Source organism: Neopelma chrysocephalum, unplaced genomic scaffold, assembly GCF_003984885.1.
Source record: "Neopelma chrysocephalum unplaced genomic scaffold, ASM398488v2 Primary Assembly neopelma1_24, whole genome shotgun sequence".
NCBI classification, from domain to species: domain Eukaryota; kingdom Metazoa; phylum Chordata; class Aves; order Passeriformes; family Pipridae; genus Neopelma; species Neopelma chrysocephalum.
Window position 1 is genome coordinate 16,632,952 of NW_020897693.1, and position 22,974 is coordinate 16,655,925.

The 22,974-nt window shown below is 36.5% G+C and overlaps 1 protein-coding gene across 1 annotated transcript in view; it reads left to right on the forward strand.

Annotated features, from left to right (window-relative positions):
- The first annotated feature begins 6,819 nt into the window (after positions 1-6,819).
- The window catches only part of MYBPC3 (myosin binding protein C, cardiac), a 62,222-nt gene continuing 46,067 nt past the window's right edge, over positions 6,820-22,974 (forward strand). The window contains exons 1-8 of the mRNA XM_027704936.1: positions 6,820-6,969; positions 15,379-15,645; positions 18,022-18,117; positions 18,350-18,436; positions 18,584-18,732; positions 19,694-19,811; positions 21,210-21,258; positions 22,439-22,483. Of these exons, the coding sequence (XP_027560737.1) occupies positions 6,945-6,969; positions 15,379-15,645; positions 18,022-18,117; positions 18,350-18,436; positions 18,584-18,732; positions 19,694-19,811; positions 21,210-21,258; positions 22,439-22,483 (836 nt within the window). The 5' untranslated portion in view covers positions 6,820-6,944. The remainder of the gene's footprint in view (positions 6,970-15,378; positions 15,646-18,021; positions 18,118-18,349; positions 18,437-18,583; positions 18,733-19,693; positions 19,812-21,209; positions 21,259-22,438; positions 22,484-22,974) is intronic.

The following is a 22,974-nucleotide window of genomic DNA, read 5'->3' on the forward strand; positions in this document are numbered from 1 at the left end:
ACACTGAAAATGTACACTTGTAATAAAAAAGCTACTGTAATGAATCTACTGATATACTACAGGCAAGTAGACAAAGAGCTTTGCTCTTTAAAGCAACTGTAACAGTAACTAAAACTTCACAAAGCTTCACCTTTCTTCTTTAACAAATTTGCACACTGCAATTCAGTTGGCTCAGTTGAGCCTGTGGTATTAAGGAGGTCTGTATATAACCGAAATGATCAGAGTCCTATTCCAAGAGCTGGGGAATGTGAACTTCTTCCAAAGAACATGAAAACATCACTAGGCTGCAGATATTCTTTCTCATTTTCTCACATAACTCATCCGTGTCTGCCTTAGCCCAACGCCTCTCATCAGACACAGGATCACAGAGCAACCTAGGTTGGAAGGGACCTTTGAAGGTCACATCATCCAACCCCCTACCCAAAGCAGCCCAATTAGATCAGGTTTCTCAGGGCAACTTTCTCTACATTCTGTGTTTCTTTCCATTCTCTCCACTCATACAGCCACATCCTCCTTCTTCATGGCTTTAGTTCCCCACAGTGTTACCTTTTACTATTGGGGAGCCAAAGCAGTACGTGAGAATGAGCAGAGCAGTCTATGGACAGGAGGAGAATGAGGATGTGGTAGAGCAGATAAGGTTTAGCAGGAGGTGGTGGAGGAGAAAGAAGGGTGGGAGGAGGTGTTGGGGAGACCAAGGTTATGCAAAGGATTGGGGAAGCGGCTTTGTGGTAGGAAGGAATGCAGTTTCTGTGCTTTAAGGGCTCCCTCTGAGCTTCTGTTTTAACTTCCCAGCAGTAAGCAGCAGTGCTCTTGGTATGAGAAGCCCTTTGACGACTAGCGCCTTTGTGCAGAATGCTTTGATTCCTCTGCCTTATGCAAAGTGAAGAATGTTTGGGTGCTGAGCTGGGCATTTGTGTATACAAATCAGTTTGGGGTTTTTTAGATTTAACTAACTAATTTTATGAGTTTTGAGTGTCTGCTTTCAGAAACATAATTCTAGATGTCTTCTTTAGACATTCCCTCTTCCACTTTTTTCTGACTCACCAATACTGTTCTTTCCCTCATCAGCCAGTCCAAGCTATCCATTCTGAGCATTTTGTTCAGAGATGGGTTGGTCACCGGAACAGGCTCCCCAGGGAAGTGGTCACAGCACTAAGCCTACCAGAGTTCAAGAAAGGTTTGAACAACGTTCTTAGGCACATAGCGTGACTCCTGGGATTGTCCTGTGCAGGGCCAGGAGTTGAACTTAATATTCCTTGTGGATCCCTTCTAGCTCAGGATATTCTATTATTTCATGATTCTATGAGCAGTTGAGTGAATGAGTCCTGCTGGGCCTGTGCTCCGCACTGAGCCACCTCAGGTGTCCCACCATTAACACCAGCAGATCTGCAGTTGCTAGAACTGAGAGTTAATTATGCTGCCTTGTCCTCAGAAACTGTTGAATCATGGAGGAGATGGTATTTTCACAAAACATAACAAAACAAAGAGGCAGAGAGACAAATGAACAGAGATAGAAACAAGAAATTAAATGGCATGACAGAAACTACCAGCCCAAAGTAGAAAAGCAATATATAGATTTTGTTCCTGGATAGCTACATTTGAACAAATTTGCAATGACCTAAATACATAACCTTTTAATAGGAAGTTGGATAATCTTATTAGAAGGAGATGATGTTAACTTTGGTTATAAATAATCCTTGGGTTTCTTTGCATAAGCCATGCTGCAACTATCCAAAATCACACAGCCTGTCACTGCTAGCCACCTATTACTGTCAATTTTTAGCTTGACTTTGAATTACGTGATGAAAGCCACTGTCTAAAGCACAGAAGAATAATTTCAGACTTGTAAGATAATTCTTCTAACAAGTAAGGACATCCTTTTCCCTCTCACTCATTATTTTCACACAGGTCCAGAGACATTTATCACATGTTGCTTCACTGTTCATGGACATCAGTTTCATTTGAATAGAGGATGGAACTTAACACACTTTCTAAAAAATTATCTTGTGTTGCAGTGCATTCGTAAATAGTTATCAAAATCTACTACACATCTATTTTGGTACAGTGTAGCCATTGCAATTATGTATTTAATTTGCATAGCAGTTTAGTTATTAAAAGTTGCGACATAAATAAATATAGAAAATGCCAGAAAAAGTTTACCATTACAACAATGCTGCCACCTGGTAACCTGAAGTGTAATAACAGAGAAAACATTCATTTTGCTCTACCTTGAACATGGAGATATATTTAAAATGTTACTTTAAATAACATTTAAAATCACAAAAGCTGCAAAGTTATTACTAAACAGGATCATTTCCCTGCATCAGAGTAAATCATTCTCATGGCTCTGTTTCTTTGTGGGGAAGAAGTAATTCATACCTTCCCCAGATTAAACTTGATTCTGAATCTTGGAAGGTATCTATGGAGAATAACCAGCTAAGGGACTGACTCACCGCAGTGCTTGAATTAAGTAAGCCTGATTTTGAGCACACAAGTTGTCAGAACTAAGTTCACATTTAAAGTTATTCAAGTACCCCAGTAGCTCAGTAAATGAAAACTATACCACTTAATATTTACAGAAAGAATCAAATCTACAGTGAGAAAGATATGGCCTAGATAAAATGAAATTCTGAGAAAAGAGACACAAAGAAAATAAGATGTCAGGTGTTGCTGTCATAGATGAAAAATCCATTAGTTAAAAGAAAGATGTTACAACCACATTAAATAAAGAATATTTATTTAAACAGAATAAAAACACATATAAAGTTTGGGAAACATTAAATGCATTGAGAAAAGGTTCCCAAGCACTTATGAGAGTCCATAACTTTTAAAGTCTAAAATAGTTTCTAAGTATCTGTAATAAATAAGCAACAGAGAGTGCAAAAGAGAATAAACTTATTTACATGATCCCAGCAAGAATCAATGGGACGAACTCCCGCCCAGTGTACTCCTTATGCTAATAAAGAAGTGCAGAGTGTATTGTTGGGCTTTGCTTTCTAATACAAAATTCAAATGCTTCATCATCTTATTATATATATTTAGCCTAGCATATTAGATCTTTTTTGATTAGCATAAACTTCTTTCAAATTCCCCAGGAAATAAAGGCTCATAGATAGTTACTGGGATACCACCCTTAAAAAACACATCCTTAAAATACAATCTAATGACTGAGTGTATCTCCTTTGAATAACAACACAATTTAGATTATCCCATAGATTTCCAGAGAAGTATAAGAACACAGTTATTCTGCAAGCCATGTGATGGGAGGATGAACTCCTTATTTGTCCTGGAGGAAGCAGGACCCTTCCATCACCAGCATAGTGATGGTAGTGACCTCTTTCAGACGTGCCATTGTCAGACACATGCTGGCAAATTTAAAGACAAAAACCTGTCAGTTAGAAAGAAGAAAATGAAGGAAATTGCTTCTGTATGTAATGTCAGATTTAAAAGTGTTTTAATGTATGACTGCAAAATACACAACTGTATTTTTTGTCAAAAAAAATTGGAGGAATTGTGACAAAAGTATAGAAAAAAACCAGCATTCAAACACTGAATGGCAGATTTTGTTCTCTGTTTTGCCGGGAGACGAAGATCAGCACAAGGAGCACAGGCACCAACTTAAAAGAATAAGCGTATAAATTTACTTTAGGGCAAAACAGTAAAGAATTTCAAAAGAAGCAAAGAATTATAGAAGGATAAGCTTAGTAATGCACCTATTAATTACTACAAAGAGTGTCTATAGTGATTAAGAAAGATATATCACTAGTTACCCCTTTAATACCTTACCATGATCATCATCCAGACCCGCACACCAGTTGGGGAGTCCCTGGTCACCACCAAGGGCCTGAGAACCACTCCCGCTAACTGGGAAATCCTGCGCAGTGCTTCCACTCGTAGGTGAGGCTTCCACCTTTGCTGTGAAAAGGGCCCAGCTTTTATGCTGGTAAACAAATAAACTTACATCACTATTTAGTGAAGAAAATATTTGGCTATCTTCTCTCCTTGGATTTCACCCAGAGCCTGACCAGGGCTCAGAGGAAAATCAAGGGAGTCAGTTTGGACTATCTACTGTCAAACAAGGCCAGCCACCTACTTCCACGGCCTTGAACAATCTCTAAATGCAGAAAGACAGACACATTCATATCTCATTAATGAACAGATACAAATCTTCATTAATAAGCGAATACCCACATATCTTACTAACAAACATACATTTTTACACAGGTGTAGTATTACATATTTTACTAAGGATTATACAGAATTTTGGCTAAATATAACATTAGGTTTGAAGGTTCATCTGGAGATCCAGGCCTCAGCACTTCTTCCAGAACAAGAGAATAGTAAAATTAGAAGATGAAAAATTCAGAATCAACAGTAGAATTCCTATTTTTAATATCTGCATTTCGACAGTGGAATCACCACTATTGGAATTACACTATTGATTCCAAGGAGTTAATGTCATTATAGAGAGAAATGAGTATTTAGGTGAATCAATAACATTGAGCATTCCAAGAAATATGAAGAAATACTTAAGATGTACTTAAGCCAATATCTATTGGCATTAAGAATGAGTTCTCTGTTAGATATGCATTACTCCATATTTAATTATTCCAAGGTTCCCAGTTTGTGCTTTGAAGCACCTCCTGTTGGACACTCGCAGAGAACAAATACAGGCTTGGCATGTATGATAAATACTACAGGTCTGCATTTTAAAGAGTTTGTATATAAATATACATTTAAACACTTAAAATGGGTTTATTTCCACTTACACCACTTTAGTTAACAGTAATAAAGGCCTATGGTGCTAACCGTAAAAAAACTTCAGAACTGAACACTGTTTTGAATACAAATGTAACATAACTTCTTGGCATACTGTGTACTTTATCAAATCAAGAACCTCAGAATGTAAGCTTTCAGTAAAATAATTATTTGCTAATAGGAGAGGGAGAAAGGATGAAGTAGCGCAATTAAATTTTCTAGGCAAAATGATTCCTGAGGAAAGTTACTGATCTCAATTACAAGAGGCTCACGTTTTAAATACTGCACAAGTGACTTCTAGTCACTAATTTTCTTTTTAAACATTATTTGTTTTGAAACATTATTTCTTTGTAAACATTATTGCTTTGTAAACGTTATGTCAAGGACAACTGAGCTGAGAAAAAAGTGTGGTTCTGATCACAGTCCACCTCTGAATAATCTAAACAGGTATTTATTTATTTCTCCATGATAGATCTGCCTCCCGTGACCTCTATTTTCTAAGGCCGCATGCAGACAGCTTTCTTCCTAGAAGAGATCTGTATGCAGTTCCAGCACAGTGGTGTGTTGGGGACCAAGTTTGAAGGGAAGAGGGAGTTAATGGCATACCTATAATACAGAGAAACAATTAAGAAACGAATAGCGATCTTCACTAGTCAAGTGACAGATTTTTTCACACTGTGAGACCCAAGCTCTTTAAACGGCTTCAAGTCAAAACAAATAGCTGAAATTTTCTGACTCCCAGTAAAATGCCTCAGGCACAGTAAGTCAAAAATGTAACATGGTAACTTGTACTCCACTAGAAACAGAGGCAATGGAAAATATACATAGGTGACATCCTGCCCATCTTCCTCATTCATCCATAAAAAATTCCTCTAAGTGAAGGGGAGGAACTATTTGGCCCAGAATCAGGAGAGGTGTCAGCAGTCATTCTCGCATGTTCACATTTGTCCTATCAGCCTACCCAGAGAGTCAGACGTGAATGACAGACATAAAGCACGGTGACTGGTGAGCTGCATGCACACTGGTCCATTGTGAGCTCCCTGTCAAAAGAAGAAATCCTTTAGATTGAGGTTTCTACAGGATAGTAAAACTGGAAAAAATGAATACCACAACCTTTCTTAGAAATTATTTTTTTCAATACTTGTGCTGGCTAAAATATGCTAAATATTTGGCCTACAGAGTTTCTCTGGTAAAGCTTAAAACTCAAAATGGATATACCATCAACTCAATAAAAGAATGATTGTCCACAGTTATTTTGACATACTTTAAGTGTATGAATAAATAAAAAGCAATGACTGGAGCATGAAATGGCCATACTAGAATAATTTTCTAGTGAGGTTTTTCCCCCAGACCTTTTCTATATAATTAAGCAAAAATTAAAACTTCTAGATGTGTGAAAGAGAACCCTGGAACTATTTTTAAAATTATACTTAAAAGAAGAAATAAAAAACTTGCTAGTTATCGAGAAATGTATGCTGTGGATCTAGTGGGTGGATGGGGAGGGAGGACTGAAACTATTTAAGTAGTGTCAGGCTTTCTACTTGTGACCGCAAATGTCAGTAATGCATAAGTGTCTCTGCAAAAGAAAATTCTTTCCTGCAGGTTCACATTTAGTTCTACAAATATGGTCTTTGGTAGAAGAGGAGAAAAAGAAACAAGAAAAACACTCTCTGAGGGACTGTTCAGTTCTGACATAATTATAACAATAACAAAGACTTAAATAGGTAGCAAGAATGCAAGAAGATACACACTTAAAGTAAGAACTAGCATACAGAAGATTTAACTATCAGATCTAGTTTGCTGAATGTGCTATAAACACAGCAGTGTAGGAATTCCTAATGCAATACATGCCTGAAGCTAGAAAGTGTACTGTATGCATGTGCAACATCATATTGTGCTCTGGTTTATACCAACAGATCAGTGGTGGCCAGTCTTGGGTGGCTTGAGCTCTCTGGCTCCTGGAACTTGGCTATATTTATCCCAGCTGATGTAGCCTGTCAAGTGTGTTCTGCTGTTGATAAGGTGCTGTAGTTGACAACAGTGGGGAATCAAGGGGGAGGAGCAGGATGGGGGCTTCCATCAACTGTTTCTTTAGGGAGTTTCAAAAGCCCTGCAGTCACATTCCTGTTTAACTCAGACCCTGCTTTCTAGATACAACTGGGAGCTTCATCAGAAACAAAGTGAAGATGCCAGAGCCTGTAAAGAAAACAGGTAAGGATCATAACTGACAGACAAAACCTAAGAATAGCTTGACAGAAAAAGTGTGAGTAGATTATGCATTCTAGAGAAATGAGATGCCACAGTGGAAAAAAAATAAAGATGAAAAAAAATTGCATTTTTTAAAATTATAAATATAAGAGATATTGAGCGATCTTGCAGAGAAATCAAAGACTGGTTTGTCAACCCTCAGCCACAAAATTTTCTTGAGAGACTTTGGATGAGGAAAAATTAGAGGTGAAATGTGTTTAATTCTCAGATTCTTTTAATTTCTCATTTCCTTTCCTAATCACCTTTAGGATTCCAGAAAAAAAAAAAGCTTGTAGTCTCTCTCTTGGACAGTTAAACAGTATAAGCCTCTCCTGCTTTTATTTTGGGATTGGGTTTTTTCCCTCTGATACTTTGTAGAAGCGTTATCAAAAAAATTGGTGTTATTTATTGTTAGTGAAATCTCTGTGAAAATGAAAGCAAACAGTACCTGGTTGAGACCTTATTCTTTCTAGTTCTTCCAGCCAGTGACAATAGAGCTCTAGGAAAAAAGACAACATTGTACTGTGAAGAATATATGCAATTTCTTTTCCCTCACCCTACTCCATCCTTTCCCCTTGAGCCAGAAGACAGCTAGCCCTTCTCAGAAAGCCAAGGTCATAGAGCCACAGAGAAAAATATCAAAACAATATTTCAAATTTATGAATGTTCTAATTTAAAATCTACAAATAAGGAATCACTCAGATGCTGCCCACATAGGGAAGGCTAAGATAGGATGTAAGGTGCAATGAATCTGGTTTTTTGAGAAGAACAAAGAGAGCCTGGGAAGCAAAGGTAGGGAGATTTTAGCTTCAGGACACCTGCAGAGGAAGATGCCTCAGGAACACTTTGTGTCCACAAGTAAGTTGGGGAAAAAAGTTGTCAAAAGCTGAAGTTATGATTGATTGTAAAGTGTGCACATATTCAACATAGAGAGCTGGAGAAAACTGTACAAATCTGGGATTCTTCACTTTAGAGCTCTCACTTCACTGATGCCAGCGCATACCCAGAATCACCACTACCTGAATGTACAGTACAAGATGCAAATGTTTTTAATAATGTGCAGTTTCCAGAGTTAGCCAATATCAGCTGTAGAGACTTACTAATAAAGACCTTTGTGCTTTGCAAAGGCCTGAGAAGGCATCAGTCTCCTCTTAGGTTGGTCAGTGAGAAAATCCTCTCTGGTCACCACAATGAAAGAAGAACTTAAGGAAAACCTTCATTTGACCAAAGTGTTTGTTATCAGCCACTGCCAGAGACAGCCCATCTCTGCCATTACAGACTACAAAGCACTAAAGCATGATTAACTCCAACCAGATTTTCTATGTTCCCTTTATATGATAATCCTGAAGCAACAGTGGTGTCACCAATTTCAGTACAACTATAACACCATTTCATATTCATAAGGCTGCAATTTCTAAAATCAGATGGAAGTAGATTTGTATATATAAAAAAAGAAATATGTACTAGATTTTGAAATTGTAGACAAAACCTTGAAAATATAAGCTGTAAAGGTTAGGTAATTACCCCAAAAATTAGACATTCATATTATGTTCTGATTTGAAAGTCATATGATTTTTAATATTTATTGAAATTAGTTTAATGATTGTGAATGCAGGCAAAGAGTAGGCAAAATTTGACTAGGTGATCACCTAGGCACTGTGACTTCTGATTTCTAGTTGTTTAACTGCCATTAAATTAACATTTTCATTCTCTGTGCATGAGGAGCAATGTCTCTGTCGTGAGGATGCCCACCTTTGCTGGCTAACGGTGAAGAGAAATTCTATTCCAACTTATTTCTCCATAGAAATCTAACAGGTGTCTAACATCACTAGTCCTACACAGTTCTTAGGAACAAACCAGACCAAACACTGGGATTATCACAGCAGGGGGAGGAAAAGCTCTTGTTACCCACTCTGACTGAGACAGAACCAGTAACATGCCCTGTAACTTCTACAGAGGATCTTCTCAGTCTCCCAGGCGACACTAATCCCTCTGTTTTTCTATTTCATGTTTTTTATATAGTTCAAGCCATTTCAAGATGAGATAATGTTGAGCAGTATCTCAGGAGGGCCGAATAACCATTGGGCATTTCATACTTGGAGAAACCATGATTCTTGCCTTTCGCACATTGTGCAGTTAGAACACTGAAGAGCCCAAAGAAGTCCCTAGTCTGTATTACCAAAATTTGGGCACTGGTGTACAGGCAAAGGAAAATTCTGCACATCACAGAATGATCAGAGATGTTCTACCTATATCTGTTTTTTGGCAGAACTTTTAACATTAAAAAAAAACAAAACCAACAATGAATAAATCATTAAACTATTAAACTTAAAATGGTGGAATAGATTTTCCAACAGGCCTTCTTTCACTTTAAACTGTCCAACTAAAATACTTCAGGATAAGGCACTGCCCTATTTATTTACAGAATGACAAAAGAACTGTCCTAGCATTCCAGAAAATCTATACAATCCCCAAGAGCAACAGGATTTAGAAGACCTGTAACAGCTTAATGTCAGACCAGTCAATCAAACTTTGAAAAACTTCACTTTTTGCAGAATTCTGTTGCTGAAATTTTATGTTCTTCTCCTTTGATTTAAAGATTTCATGGTTAATTTTTGTTATAAGGCTCACTTTTTGGAAAATTTTGTTCTTTTTTTTTGTAGTGAAAATTCAGAAAGGTTAAAAAAAGCCCCAACCATTTCCCTAACAATAATTTATGACATTAAGAGGAAACAGCTGACTTTTTAAGTACCAAATTTAGTAGATAAATGGGACTTAATGGGAAATGTGTGTGTTACTATATCTGGAAAAGAAGAAGTCTGTATTACTCACCTTCTTTGAAAATCAGGCAACTTTTATTCACATATTTTATAGAATGAGGAGTCTAGATTTTGCAGTTCAGATTAGGAAATTTCATAAAGTATTTATAAATACCCTGGCTTGTAAGTACACAGAGGTTTTCATAATAATCAGTGTTGCATAATGAAAAGCAAACTGTAGAAATTTACTTTGAATACAAGATCATTCTTTTACATTTGCAAGCACCTAGCACAGCAAAGTACTGCTCCATTATAATGAACTTCTATGCACCATAGGAATGTAGAAAAAAACCTAAATTCATATAGACCTATTTTCCTCTTTTGTAAGTTAAGATTCAAACCAAGCTGAACATTATTATCCCCATTTTGCAGAAAGTATGATGTATGCATAGAGAGAGAGGTGACTGATTAGTGAAACTATTCCTTGCCTGTTGCTCATGTTGCAGGAATTTGCAATCTCAGCTGTTGAAGTAGGCAAGGAATGATAAGATTGAGTTGTTCAATAGCTTTTGGATCACAGGATGATTAAGCTTGTAATTGCAAGAAGCCACTTAGGTTCTGAGTGAGGAATGAGCAGCATCTTTATATAGTTACTCAGAAAGGAATTTACAAGCTCCATTACTGAAGTCTGCTTATGCTCAGTTTGGCTTTTAACTCAATGGAAGAGCAAATGGTATAGAAGGAAAACTAGATTCCAAGTGTAAGCAAAGACCAATTTCCAACCTGAAGCCTTAACAAATTAAAGCTAATATTAAAGCTAATATTACTTAATATTAATTAGATATATTGATCAATACATATTTTACCACCAAATACACAGAACGTGCAGTAAGATAACTCAGCTTTTGGGAGAAACCTGTGACTATTTTGTCTAATTTCATTCATCACAAATTTCTGCTGGAGTTCGTAGGATCTGCATTCAACCAGATACCTTAGATTCTCCTCAAGCACTTATGCCATTGACAGTTTTTATTTCAGAAAGGCAGAAATATCATTTGAAAATCTTATCTAACACACATTCTACTGAAGTTTTTATTTCCCTTTCCTCCATGTAAGTATCACAAATAATGATTGATGAAGAACTGAAGTCAGAGCCACAATTCTGAAAACGAGGACGATATTAAAAAAAACCAAACAAACTAAAAACTACAACAACAAAACCCACAGAAGAATGACTATCCTCTATCACTCTGTCTAGTTAAAAACACTTATGTGGAATCCACACTTCTTCCTCGCTTTCATTTCAGATACTTCACACATACTTTGAAATTCCATTATTTTAGGAAAAAATTTTCAGCTAATGCTTGTGATCCTCAACAAGACAAATTATTTAGATGATGTGGCTAGGAAATTAAATAATTCCAGTTATTTAAATATTATTTTAATATACAACTTATCTCCGCTTTTTCTGACAATAATGAAATAATTGTTCTTCTAGCTTCTAAAATTAATTAGAAACAAAACAGTACTTAGTAGCTACTTACTAATGATTTGATGCAGTACAAAGACAACAGAAAACATTCTCTGTCTCAAAACACTTGCAAGACAAAGCCAAGTAAATAGATAGATAGTTCAACAAGAGTGTAAAGGAAATAATTATTAGTACAATAGACAGCAAACTGGATAGTAGCTTAGCCATTTCTAGGTTTTTGCATAGGAGAGCATGAAAAAGATTTGAAGCAGAATAGTAAACTAGTTTGACAGTGGATGTTAGAAGGAGATTGCTTCAAAGCTGGTCAAAAAGTAAGGGAGAAAGCACGAACCTGTTAGTATGAAGATTTAATAAATGGCAGCAGCATAAAGGCATTTAGGTGTAAATTAAAGAAAATTAGGTTTGGAACTTAAATTATTTCTAGTTTAATTTGGCCAAAAGCAAATATATTTTTCATTTTTTCATCCTCCTGATTGAAAGACGTATTAATAGAATTTGAAAATATAATCTGAGCATAGACATTCAAATAGAGGTTTTTATTACTATCCAGTGAAACTGTAACTCACATAACATACATAGTTGTATGGCTGATGTGTATGTCTTCAGGTGTTACAAGACTTTTAGAGGATGCGAGTTCTGGTAGATGTAGTATTAGCCCTTGAAATGTTTTGGTAAGATAACTGCAGACCACATGCAATCTGCTTCCTCTTCCTCCTGGGGTAAAAATTTGCTGGTTTACATTACTCAGAAGTTATGTGAGGATGTTTGCATTATGGAAGCTAGAAGTTATTAGGAAGGCCTGAGATATAAGCGAAGTGTTGAAAAATAGTTCAGAACAAAGTGGCCCTAACCTCATTTTCTTTTATTAGCTTCATGTTCCTCTTCTCTCCCCGCGTTAACTCCACACAGTAATTCCAATTCCTTCCCCACTAAACACACACACACACAGAGCATCTATCACTCTCCTTCCCTTCAATAAATCCTGTCTTCTACTGTTAACTCATGTGCATCTCTGCTCTCTCTCTAGAATTGCTGTAATATGTTAGTACTAATGTAATTTTTTTCTCCTTTGTGCAGGCTGGGTTAGACTAAATCAGGAACCAGAGACCTAACAAAATGGGTGGCAGAGGACACAGGCTACTTGGTCATCAGGTGTCCCAGCCCTATGGCTCCTAAGTGCATGTTGAACTGGAGTCTGGATAAACATGTCACAGTGCCTGAGATCTGTCAGTGCCTGACAGGCACAAGAGCTGCAAGTCATTCCACAACATCACACAAGAGGTGTCACAGTCCTTGAGTTTTTCACAGCCTGATAGTGGTGGTCATATAGAAGAGTGTTTAGAGTATGGAATAGATATATGGAACTCAGAGACATATATCTACTCTGGGTAGAAGCCACACATTGAAGCGAGAGTGCCAAATGGGCAATGTGTTTCTGGTAAAAGCAGGCAGAAGTGCAGTTCTCAGGACAAACCAGTTTTGAATAGTGATGGTTAGGAACATTCCTAATGAGGAGATAGCTGAATTAGACTGGTATAACTGCATGAGGAAAAGAAAACTTCTGACGAACTTAGTTGAAGTAGCAGCTCCAATGAAGGGGTGGGAGTAACTGATCTCTTTATTTTGTTAAGCAGTCTGTTTTTTCCCCCAGAAGGAAAAATTTTGGTATTCTCTTCATGTACTTGTTCAGCAATCTCTCTTCTGCAACAAAGTATTTTCCTGTTGAATCTCCAGCCCTACATCTCTAGTTTTCCTTTGCAAATATGAACAGTAGAAGATGAAAAAGAATACACCTGGATAGAGAGACGCTTCTTTGGACACTGCCCCCCACTGTCCCTGAATCTTAAGGGCAGGAAAAAGACTCAATGAAAAACTGAGTCTTCTTTACCTGTGAAACACCATGCCTTTTTGCTTCTTTGTCTGTAGAATCACAGAGAAAGAAGCCAGATAGTCAGTGTTTCAGGGGTGGGTTCCAGAACTGACCTATCTCTCCACTGTGCAGTGGCCTGGCCACCTTTATATGTCTCTTGAATTCTACATGTCAAACCTGCTGTCTGCAGTAACTCTCCTGCAATTATTCACTATACACTGCATCAATGTATACCCTACTGTGTTATTTACTGAAGTGCAATACTATATCAAAAGGTGTGAAACTGATAATAGGCAGGACACTATAGTACACTATAGCACACTATAGCATGTAGTCCTATACTCTACAAAGTACAATTTTGTTTAAGAACTATTGCACAGGTTAGAAAAAAACTCATTGGAGTTCCTCATTGGAGTTCCTCATTGGAGGAACATTGCACTCCCAGGGGAAATTTTACACACTTATAACTTAATGTGGAAGGAAAGCATGCCAAAGGATACAACAGGAGCTCAGTTAAGGTTTTTATAGGCTCAGTGCAAACTACTTTTTTTCGCATCAAATATATAAAATGGCGTGGGGGGAAAGGAAAAAAAGAAATAGAAAAATGTAATTTAGGTTTTTTATATAGCAAAGAAAAGCAAAATTTAAAATATACTACTTTATGAAAGTGTTTGTAATTGACGCTTTAGCTGATGTTTAAGTCAAGAAACATGAACTGTATTATGACTAAAGACCAAAAGACATTAGATGAAAACTCTGCAGATGTAACTCTGCTAAGATCAACTAATTTATGCAGTCTGAGGACATGCTAGAGGAATAGAGATTTTGTGCAATGAATAGATGGTATTATCAGTAATATACCATTTTATGAACTAAAGCACCTGTTTGAACATGAACATAAACTTTGTCATTTAAAATATTTTCATGTCATGTTCCTTTCATTTTTATAAAGCAGAATCAAAAGTCCAAAGCTAATTATAACCATTGTTGTGGCCTTTGGAAGGATTCTTGTTGCTGCCAGAGTAGGAGAGCTATAGACGATTTGCACAGTGGCTACAGATAAAATTATATGTGATGAAATTATTAATATTTTATAAAAGCACTGTTATATAGGGGTGAGTGAATAAAAAGATGACAGTGATGCACAAAAAATACTCTATGAATCAGAATATTAATTACTGGCATTTTTTACACATGAACATAGCTTACGGTAATGAGCAAAAAGACTTGAGCAAAAAACGCAAAACTGATTAAAAATAAAGATTGAGAAATATAACTAAATAAATAAATAAATAAAGGTAAAGAAATTAGTATAATAAGTTACCTTACTAAAATTCTAATCTTGAGAAGGATTGGAGTGCTCATGGATCAAAATCATAATGCATTGTTTCCTTTACATTTTTCTGTCTGCTCTGCTACTTTGATTATATCAAAACTAAAACATCATTTGGTTTATGCTTGTTCACCCCATATATTAATAACTTCATTAATTCTTATCATAAGTGTTTCTTGATGCACTGAGTAACTATTTTAATCCATCTTGTAAATAAATTAGAAAACTAGTTGTTGTAGAGTGCCACATAGGCAAGTACTTCAACTTTTAATGCTGAAGTGAACTTTTGAATGCAAACAACAATTGATATTACTTTAGTTGGGATTAAATTACAGGGGTCATCATAGGAATGTGAATCCCTTTCCACTAAAGCCTTGATCAGTCAAAACAGAAGGACTAAAGATGAACCATTAATTTATTGTGGTATAGTAGGACACAGGTTCATGCACAAACTACAGTGTTGTTGAGGAACAGATCCTTATCCTCTTTAAAAGTGGTACTAAGTGTGCATTAGGACAAAATTATTATTTCTAAATAAAACTGCATGGCAAATTAATGTAGAGAGCTCGATATATATGAGACTACATACCATGCCCTCTTGTCACAGATCAAAACATTCACTTATGAAAAATCAGAGCTCATTATGGGGGGAAAGATAAAGACAGACAATGAGGTGAGTTTGCTATCCATTCCACTTTATTTCATGACAATGTGGAGAAGACATGGCATCTCAGTCAGAGACCAAACTCGGTAAACTCAAAGACAATTCCACAACTTCTCTGTGGAAAGTGTTGTAATTTATATCTTGCATGGGCAGATGGAAGAGAAAGGAGACAGCTGCTGCAGCCACAACAGCTGACTACACCAGATATGCCACAATTGCAAAACAGATTTTAGTGAGCCATCTCTCTTTTTTTAGTTTCTGCATTTACCAAGAAGCCAAAGACAACAGAGGTGACAGCCGGAAGCACAGCTGTGTTTGAAGCAGAGACAGAAAAATCTGGCATCAAGGTGAAATGGCAGCGAGCTGGCACAGAAATTACTGAGAGTGAGAAATACGTCATCAAGACAGAAGGAAACAAGCATTCACTGACAATCAATAATGTAGGAAAAGAAGATGATGTGACATATGCTGTAATAGCTGGAAGTTCCAAAGTCAAATTTGAACTCAAGGTCAAGGAACCAGGTACTGCATTTCCTAAGCAATTCCGATTTCATCAGTATTTCCAGTCCCACCTACAACTTTCATGAATGAGGTCCATGGAAGTTAGCCTATCTTAACACTATAAGATTTCTCTACCAGCAGTATGCCCAATTATTTGAAGCTATTAATTAATATTAAACTGAGGAATACATTTGCTGTGGCTAAGACACCCATTTCCAGATGTCAGAAGTCCACAAAGTGGAGATCACAAAAGAAATCTCAACATTCATCTTTAGAATTCTCTGTCAAGCTTTTACACTTAACTATTGAGAAGCAAAGCAAAGCCAATATAACCTAATAGGACCTAAACTAAGATGCCTGCATCTTAGACCTAGTATTTTCTTTTAATTATTTAATTTAAATATGAAATTGTAACAACTGACAAAAGATTTACAAGTTATGCTGTAATGTTTCTAGGAGCTCATATGTTACCCAAAACTGTTTCAAAATCACCTGCTAACAAAAATACATATTTCAAGGTGGACTTAAATGTGAAGAATAACCTTTATATTATTTGTATATCACCTATCATTACTACCTCTGTATGCATTAAAGGACCAGTTAGAGGGGAAATTGAAAGAACTTGACCAGGTTTTTCCTGGGAAAAAATACAGAGAGATGAATTCCCTGGAATTTTCTCATGAAAAATGTCTGAAAACACTTAAAATAGATTAAATGAATTTTGAAATATTTTTACCTTCCTGTTCCCCTTTTCCCCTTGATATGGTTCCCATTTACCAATTCTGTTATTTTAATTTTTGCTTTTTATTTTGGTGAAAAGCCTTAAACTTAGGTTGTTTATACCACCTCCTCTCCTTTGCTATCACTGTTCAGTTTAGCAACGTGAGGACTCCTTGTGAGATCTTCTGGTGAGCTGAAAAGACACTTGCGAGTGTTTAACAGGATTCAAGATATCCTGTTCCAGATTAAAAGACAGTGCATGATGGGTTATGAATAAGGGGAAATCCTAGTATGGATTAGGACAATTTGACAGCTGTCAGAGCATATAGAAGTGTAATCCTGCTGACTATCTCATACCAAAAGCAAACAGGTCCATATTGAACTAGTTATATCTTCATCATTGTCTTTCAGGTTAGTTCCAGGTGGAGCCTGCTATGGGCAGATAACCTGCAAATAATGGAGTTACTGAATTTGGGAGTGCAGTCATTACCTAAAAGCAATACACCTCTGACAAGCACCCACTGGTGATGGAGATATCAGGGTGCCAAATGAGAGATAATCTTCCTGTGTACATTATATATTAATGCCTCCAAATAAGCTTTTTTTAAATAGCTACACTATTTACACTGTATTAGATGATCCAAGTTCTGGAAGCATCTACACTACATCAGTTAGAATAACATTTAATTCTTTCCAGTAAAAATTTAATTAAAATTTATTTGGACAAGGTCTAAAGGGATATCTTCTAACAATAAAAGTCTTGGTATTTGATACTTAACTATTAAAATAATAAAAATAAAATCACACTGTTTTCTTTCAAGACACAAATAAAGACAGTAAAGGCATAAAGAATAAAAGACATACATTTTATGAGAGCAGAGTTGACGCACATTGATATGTTCACAGATACTGTCTTGTTTTTCAGATCTTACTAAGATGACATTGTTATAGAGTCACTGAATTACCCATTATTATTTGGAAGAGCCTCCACTACCTAGGGGAAAAAATATCTTGCTGCAACTGATCTGTTTCAAGAAATTCTACCTCCTGCCATCTGTTCCAGTTGCTCACTCCTACTCCATTTTCATACAATTCTGTCTTCTCTATTGTGCAAAATTCATTTGCCTTAATTTTTCTGTGAGGTCATGGTTTAATTGTCAGGACACAAACTTCTGTAAGCCAGAAGAAATGACAGATAGATTTTTAAAATACTTTATCCATGCTGATTACTAGCAGTGTCTGCAGCTTTTGCCAAGCAGCACACAGCAATAGCATTTGTAACGTATTCCAACAGTGTTGTAAACAAAACCTCATGAATAGGCAAACTATTTACAAAAATGATAATTACATCATTTTGCATTACCTTTTCTGTTTAGACCATTAATGTTAGCATCCAATAATAGCATTATTCATCAGCTGTCAAGTTTCTACACATCAAGACTATGGAATTTAAAAATCCAGGCATCAGTTTTTTCCAAGCTCAGCCAAAGAGCGAGCCTCATCATACAGCTTCAGTAGGCCCCTTCTGCTTCCAGCACATGCTTTAGGTTCTAGGAAACCACACCTAACTTCTCTGCATTTTCTAACATAAATCAAAATCTGTTCTTTTGCAAAATTTTTTTCAGAAAGGAAGTAGAAACATGACTTTCTCTAATCTTGGCTGACATTCATTTCCAGAAAAGAGTGAGACAGTCCCTCCTGCTGGAGATGCACCAGCCCCAACTGCCTCAGAATCACCTGCTCCACCAGTAGAGAGCAGCCAAAACACAGAAGGTAATAGAGAACTAATGCTGTCATCAAGTCTGGTTTATTAGCAGAAGGAAAGAAGATGCAGAGGGACTCCTTAGAGTAAGTGAGGTAGAGACAGTAGATGAAGGCAGACCATAAAGAATATGGTATCTCAGAGACAAAAGAAATCTACTGAGATATTTTAAAATTAATTAACTAATGCACTATATAGGCTGATGCAAAAAGTTCTAACTGGTAATTATGATGCTTATTTCAGTTGCATCTGCTGACACTCAAGCAGAAGAACCTTTGGACCCCATTGGGCTCTTTGTGACACGACCACAGGATGCAGAAGTTACTGTTGGTAAGTACAAAATGTCAGTCAAGTGATATTTGTAAACTGCACCTGTTGCTTGACTATTTAGCTCTCCACATACAGGGTGACAGCAGAGATATAACAGATAAATTAAACACTATTCATAATCTTATTTTAACCTACTTCCCTTACGAGGTGGAAACATCACATTCACTGCCAAAGTAGCAGGTGAGAGCCTACTGAAGAAGCCATCAGTGAAATGGTTCAAAGGAAAGTGGATGGACCTGGGAAGCAAAGTGGGGAAACATCTCCAGCTACATGACAATTATGATCGAAATACCAAGGTACAACTGGCAGATTAGGGTTCTCAGTCTTCTGGGTGATAACCTTTAATTTGGGGAAAATAGAAGCTAATATAGGAATGTTTTGATATTAAGGTATCTAAAGTGACACACAATGATATACTAACATGCAGAAGTAAGTCTATGTTTTGACTACACAGACAAGAGACAAGCTCTACATGCAGACTCTTGCGTACTTTTATCTACAGTGAAATGAGAAAATGTCTGGACAACTAGGAAGACAGTTTTGCACTATCTACTGCAGGATTCCCTCCGTCTTCCTCTCAAGTAATAGATACCTGATATTTTTTAGAGAAAACAATAAGTCAGACAGATATTTAAGTATGGTCTATCTTGATCTTAGTAGATCAAGCATTCCGTCATTAGTGTTGGAATTCATTTTATTCTTGTATTGTCTAAACTATTTTAAATAGTTGAGTAAGATCCATTTTTTACCACAAATGTGTTCAAAGATACACAAACAAGAATACAAGAGTCTGTAACCTTGTACTGACTTCTCATCCTGTGTAGTATATGAAACACTACTACCCTCTCCTGGATGGAATTAAACAGCCTTGCTCACATTAGCCACTCCTTTTGCTGAATTTTGACATGTACTGTATACATTCTGGGTAGAAGTTGTAAGTGTTTAATGAAAGCTTTACTCCTGTTTCCAATGTACGTGCAATTAGTGTATGTGGTGACTGCACACACCAGTACACCAGCATAGTTTGCTATCCTCAGGCATACCTGTACTGATAGTACTCTTTAGCTGTTCCTGAATTGGGAGCTATAGGTAATTTTTTATTACAGTAATGAGTTGAACAATCAGGACATTCTTAATTTTAAAAGGACACAAATGCATAGTTCATCCCTTGTCTATTTCTCTCCATGTATTCCCTTTCCCTCTGTTTCATCATTTCATTTTCTACTTTATGAATTCTATCATTGGTGTCTGTTCTAGGTGTACACCTTTGAACTGGAAATCATAGAAGCAAACATGACTTTTGCAGGAGGGTACAGATGTGAGGTGTCTACCAAGGACAAGTTTGATAGCTCTAGTTTCAACCTGACAGTCAATGGTAAGGTGAACTCCTGACACCTATTTTTTTTCTTCCTGCCCCCTATTTTGTTTTTCTTCCTGCCCACCAACAATTCCTTCTGGTAGATAGTGGCTGTCAGACAAGCACAGATCTGAAGTATAGATCTGAAGAGCTAAAGGTACACCTAGAGAGGCTCACAGATGAGGATTGGATGGGTTGGCAGAGATACAGATCTTTGGAAATACCACTTAGTTGTCACTCAAATCAGAACTGTGATGCTCTTAAAGAAGGCATGCAGAATCATCCCACCTTTTCTCTGGCTTTATTCTGATTTCAGATCCATTCTTTCATTATATTTAATTTGACTAGAATAGAAGATATGGTCATTCTTACTTTGGCAAAAGTTCAGTACTGAAAATGGATACTTGAAGAAAAAAAGGGGGGGAGGGGGAGAAAAAAAGATTTAGATGTGACACTATTGTCAATTCCTTTTTCTTCTCTTCCTCATAAATTCAAGTGATGCAGAAGCACCTTGTGAGATAAAATTGCTTTAAGATTGGATGTCTCATTTTACATACTATATGGGTGCCACCCTCACAACTGCTATACTAAAAAGCTTATAAAAATTGAAAAGGAAATACATATTAACATCAGTTTGCCCCTAGTGTGGAAGAATTTAGGTCAAACAGGATAAGCATGGATGGATGGCCTGAAAGAGTTGAGTGTTTGGACCATTTTCTGTTTCAGGGATTCTGTTGAAGGGACTTCAGTATTAACTTGTGTCCAGCTACCAGTGAACCTACTGCAAATACAAAAGTTTATTGAAGTTACTCATTCAACAATGTTAATTTTTGAAGTTTCACTAGCTGGCTGTCGGACTCATAAGACTTAGGAGCAGCAACTGAGAACAGTTCTTCTCCCAGTAGTAGTAGTACACCAATTCATACCGATAGAGTAATAAAGTTCTGTCTGTGCAACATCCTCAGTGAAGTTCCCGTACATCTCTACGTATTTCCAAGAATTTATCTTTCTTTCAGAGGATAGGTTATAATTTATTATTAATAATAGTATTCAGCCAATATCCCGTTGTATTCTTATTAGGACTTAAATACCCTGTGAAGACACCATTGAAACTAAAATTTAGCAGCATGAGAATTGGCAAACAAGAGATAAGACAGTTCATCAAGGTCCAGATTATGATGCAACATGAAACAGAAATAAGTTATACACAAAACATTGGATTTTGAAAGCTTGTTAGTGAAGGCTACATGTTAAAAGATGATGTTTCAAGCTCTCAATATGCAATTAATCACACTCTACAGTATAAGAATTTAGAAAAAGAATTTCTGCAGGTGAAAAGCTGTAGAAATAGCACTGCATTTTTGCATTATTTTGATTTGCTCTCCCACTGTTCTTCATCACTTTTTGTCACATCAGAAGCACCTGTAACCGGAGACTTGGATATTCGAGCTGCCTTCCGACGCGCGTGAGTATGCACAGCAGAAACCTACGTAGATCAGATCATACATCCATGCAGAATTCCATACTTTCCTAGATAAAGCTAACTAAAGGCCAAGCTGTTGTACAAACAAGTACAAATATATGAATGTCTACTAAGAAATATTTCTACAATTAAAATATTATAGAAATCCTAGAAATCACCTAAGAGATTTCGGACTTTGTACTAGCATAATAATCACGCTTGTCTTCAATTGGGCAATTGATAATGTGTATAATTCTAACAAGAACTTCAGCACTTTTTTTCCAGATCTGTAAAGTGCCCTCCAGACATAGACCAATAGAGATGGAAAAGATTCTCTGTGCTATCTAGTCTTGATTTGATCTGGCATGTACCTTAGTATAAACATTTGCTAAACAAGGAAGTGGAGTTTGAAATGAGCTCTATAAGGAGCAGATCTCTGAAAATATTCATGTAAGCATTTTGACTGTATTTGTTTTCTTGTTCTATACCTATATTAATTGAATGAAGACAGTGGCATTGCAAGTGTCCATGTGAAAACTCCTTTGTATGTGGTCTTAGATATTAAAACCTGCTATTGAAAAGGACATTCTCCCCCCATCTTTAATATCCTCTAAATTGATGTATAGCTTAATGGAATAATGTTCCCTCCTATTAGTATGATTCAAAAAATTGGTTAGGTATTTCTATTTTAGATGACATTATTTTTCACTGTTGTGAATTTCTTCTCCCTTCGTGCAATTCAGTTTCCATTTTAGTTTTTACATATTTTTGCAAAATTACTAGACCAAGAATCTTCCCACAGACATCTATTTCTCCATTATAGGGCACAAATCATCTGTGGCTACGCTCTGCTACTTTTATATAAGATTTTTTTTTTAACATTTATCCCAAAGAACTAAAAAGGGCTTGCAGAATTCATCTCCAGAGATCTATCTAAGGGTAGCTAACCAGCCTTGCTGTGATGGCTGCTAAATAGAGGATGCTCAGTGCACAGCTGCATTATGTTATGTCACTGCAGTGAAAGCAGGCTTGTACAATTAAAATAATTTAGAATAAGTTCAAAGTGAGTGCAGTGTGAGCAGCTTCAGGCTGTTCAGATTGTCAATTTCTTCTTTAAGAATGGAGCCAAATTTTGAACTTATCTGTTTAAATCTGAAGCTTTGTCTTTGATACCCTCACTCAGGAGCCTAGCAGGAGGGGGGAGACGGATGACTTCAGCCTTTCTCAGGTAGTCACTGTCTGTGTTAGCTGAAAAACTTAAGTCTAACAATGAACTGTCTCTCTCTGCTTAGGAAAAGAAAAAAAAATCCACAAAACTAAGACGCAACTTGAATTCCAAATAAATCATTGTTTATAATATGTAGTATTTTTATGAGATTAAGACACATGAGTAAGTAGTAATGTAAGATAAATAAGGATAAATAAAAAAGATAAAATATAAAAATACAAAAAGATTAAAACATAAAAAGATAAATAAAAAGATAAATAAAAGAAAGACAAGTGTGATAGTTCAGTGAGAGGCAGATTCATCTACAGAAAATGCATGTGTTTGGCAAGTGGCATCTCCTTACCACTGTTACAAGAAAAAAAGTAACTTCAAATTATATGCATGTCTGCCCCCTCTGTTGTACATGTTCTCCTCTCTACTGAGCACATTCTGACTAAAATTGCCGCTGCTCACAGAAATGTACCAACACACATGTATATGAAAATCTGTTG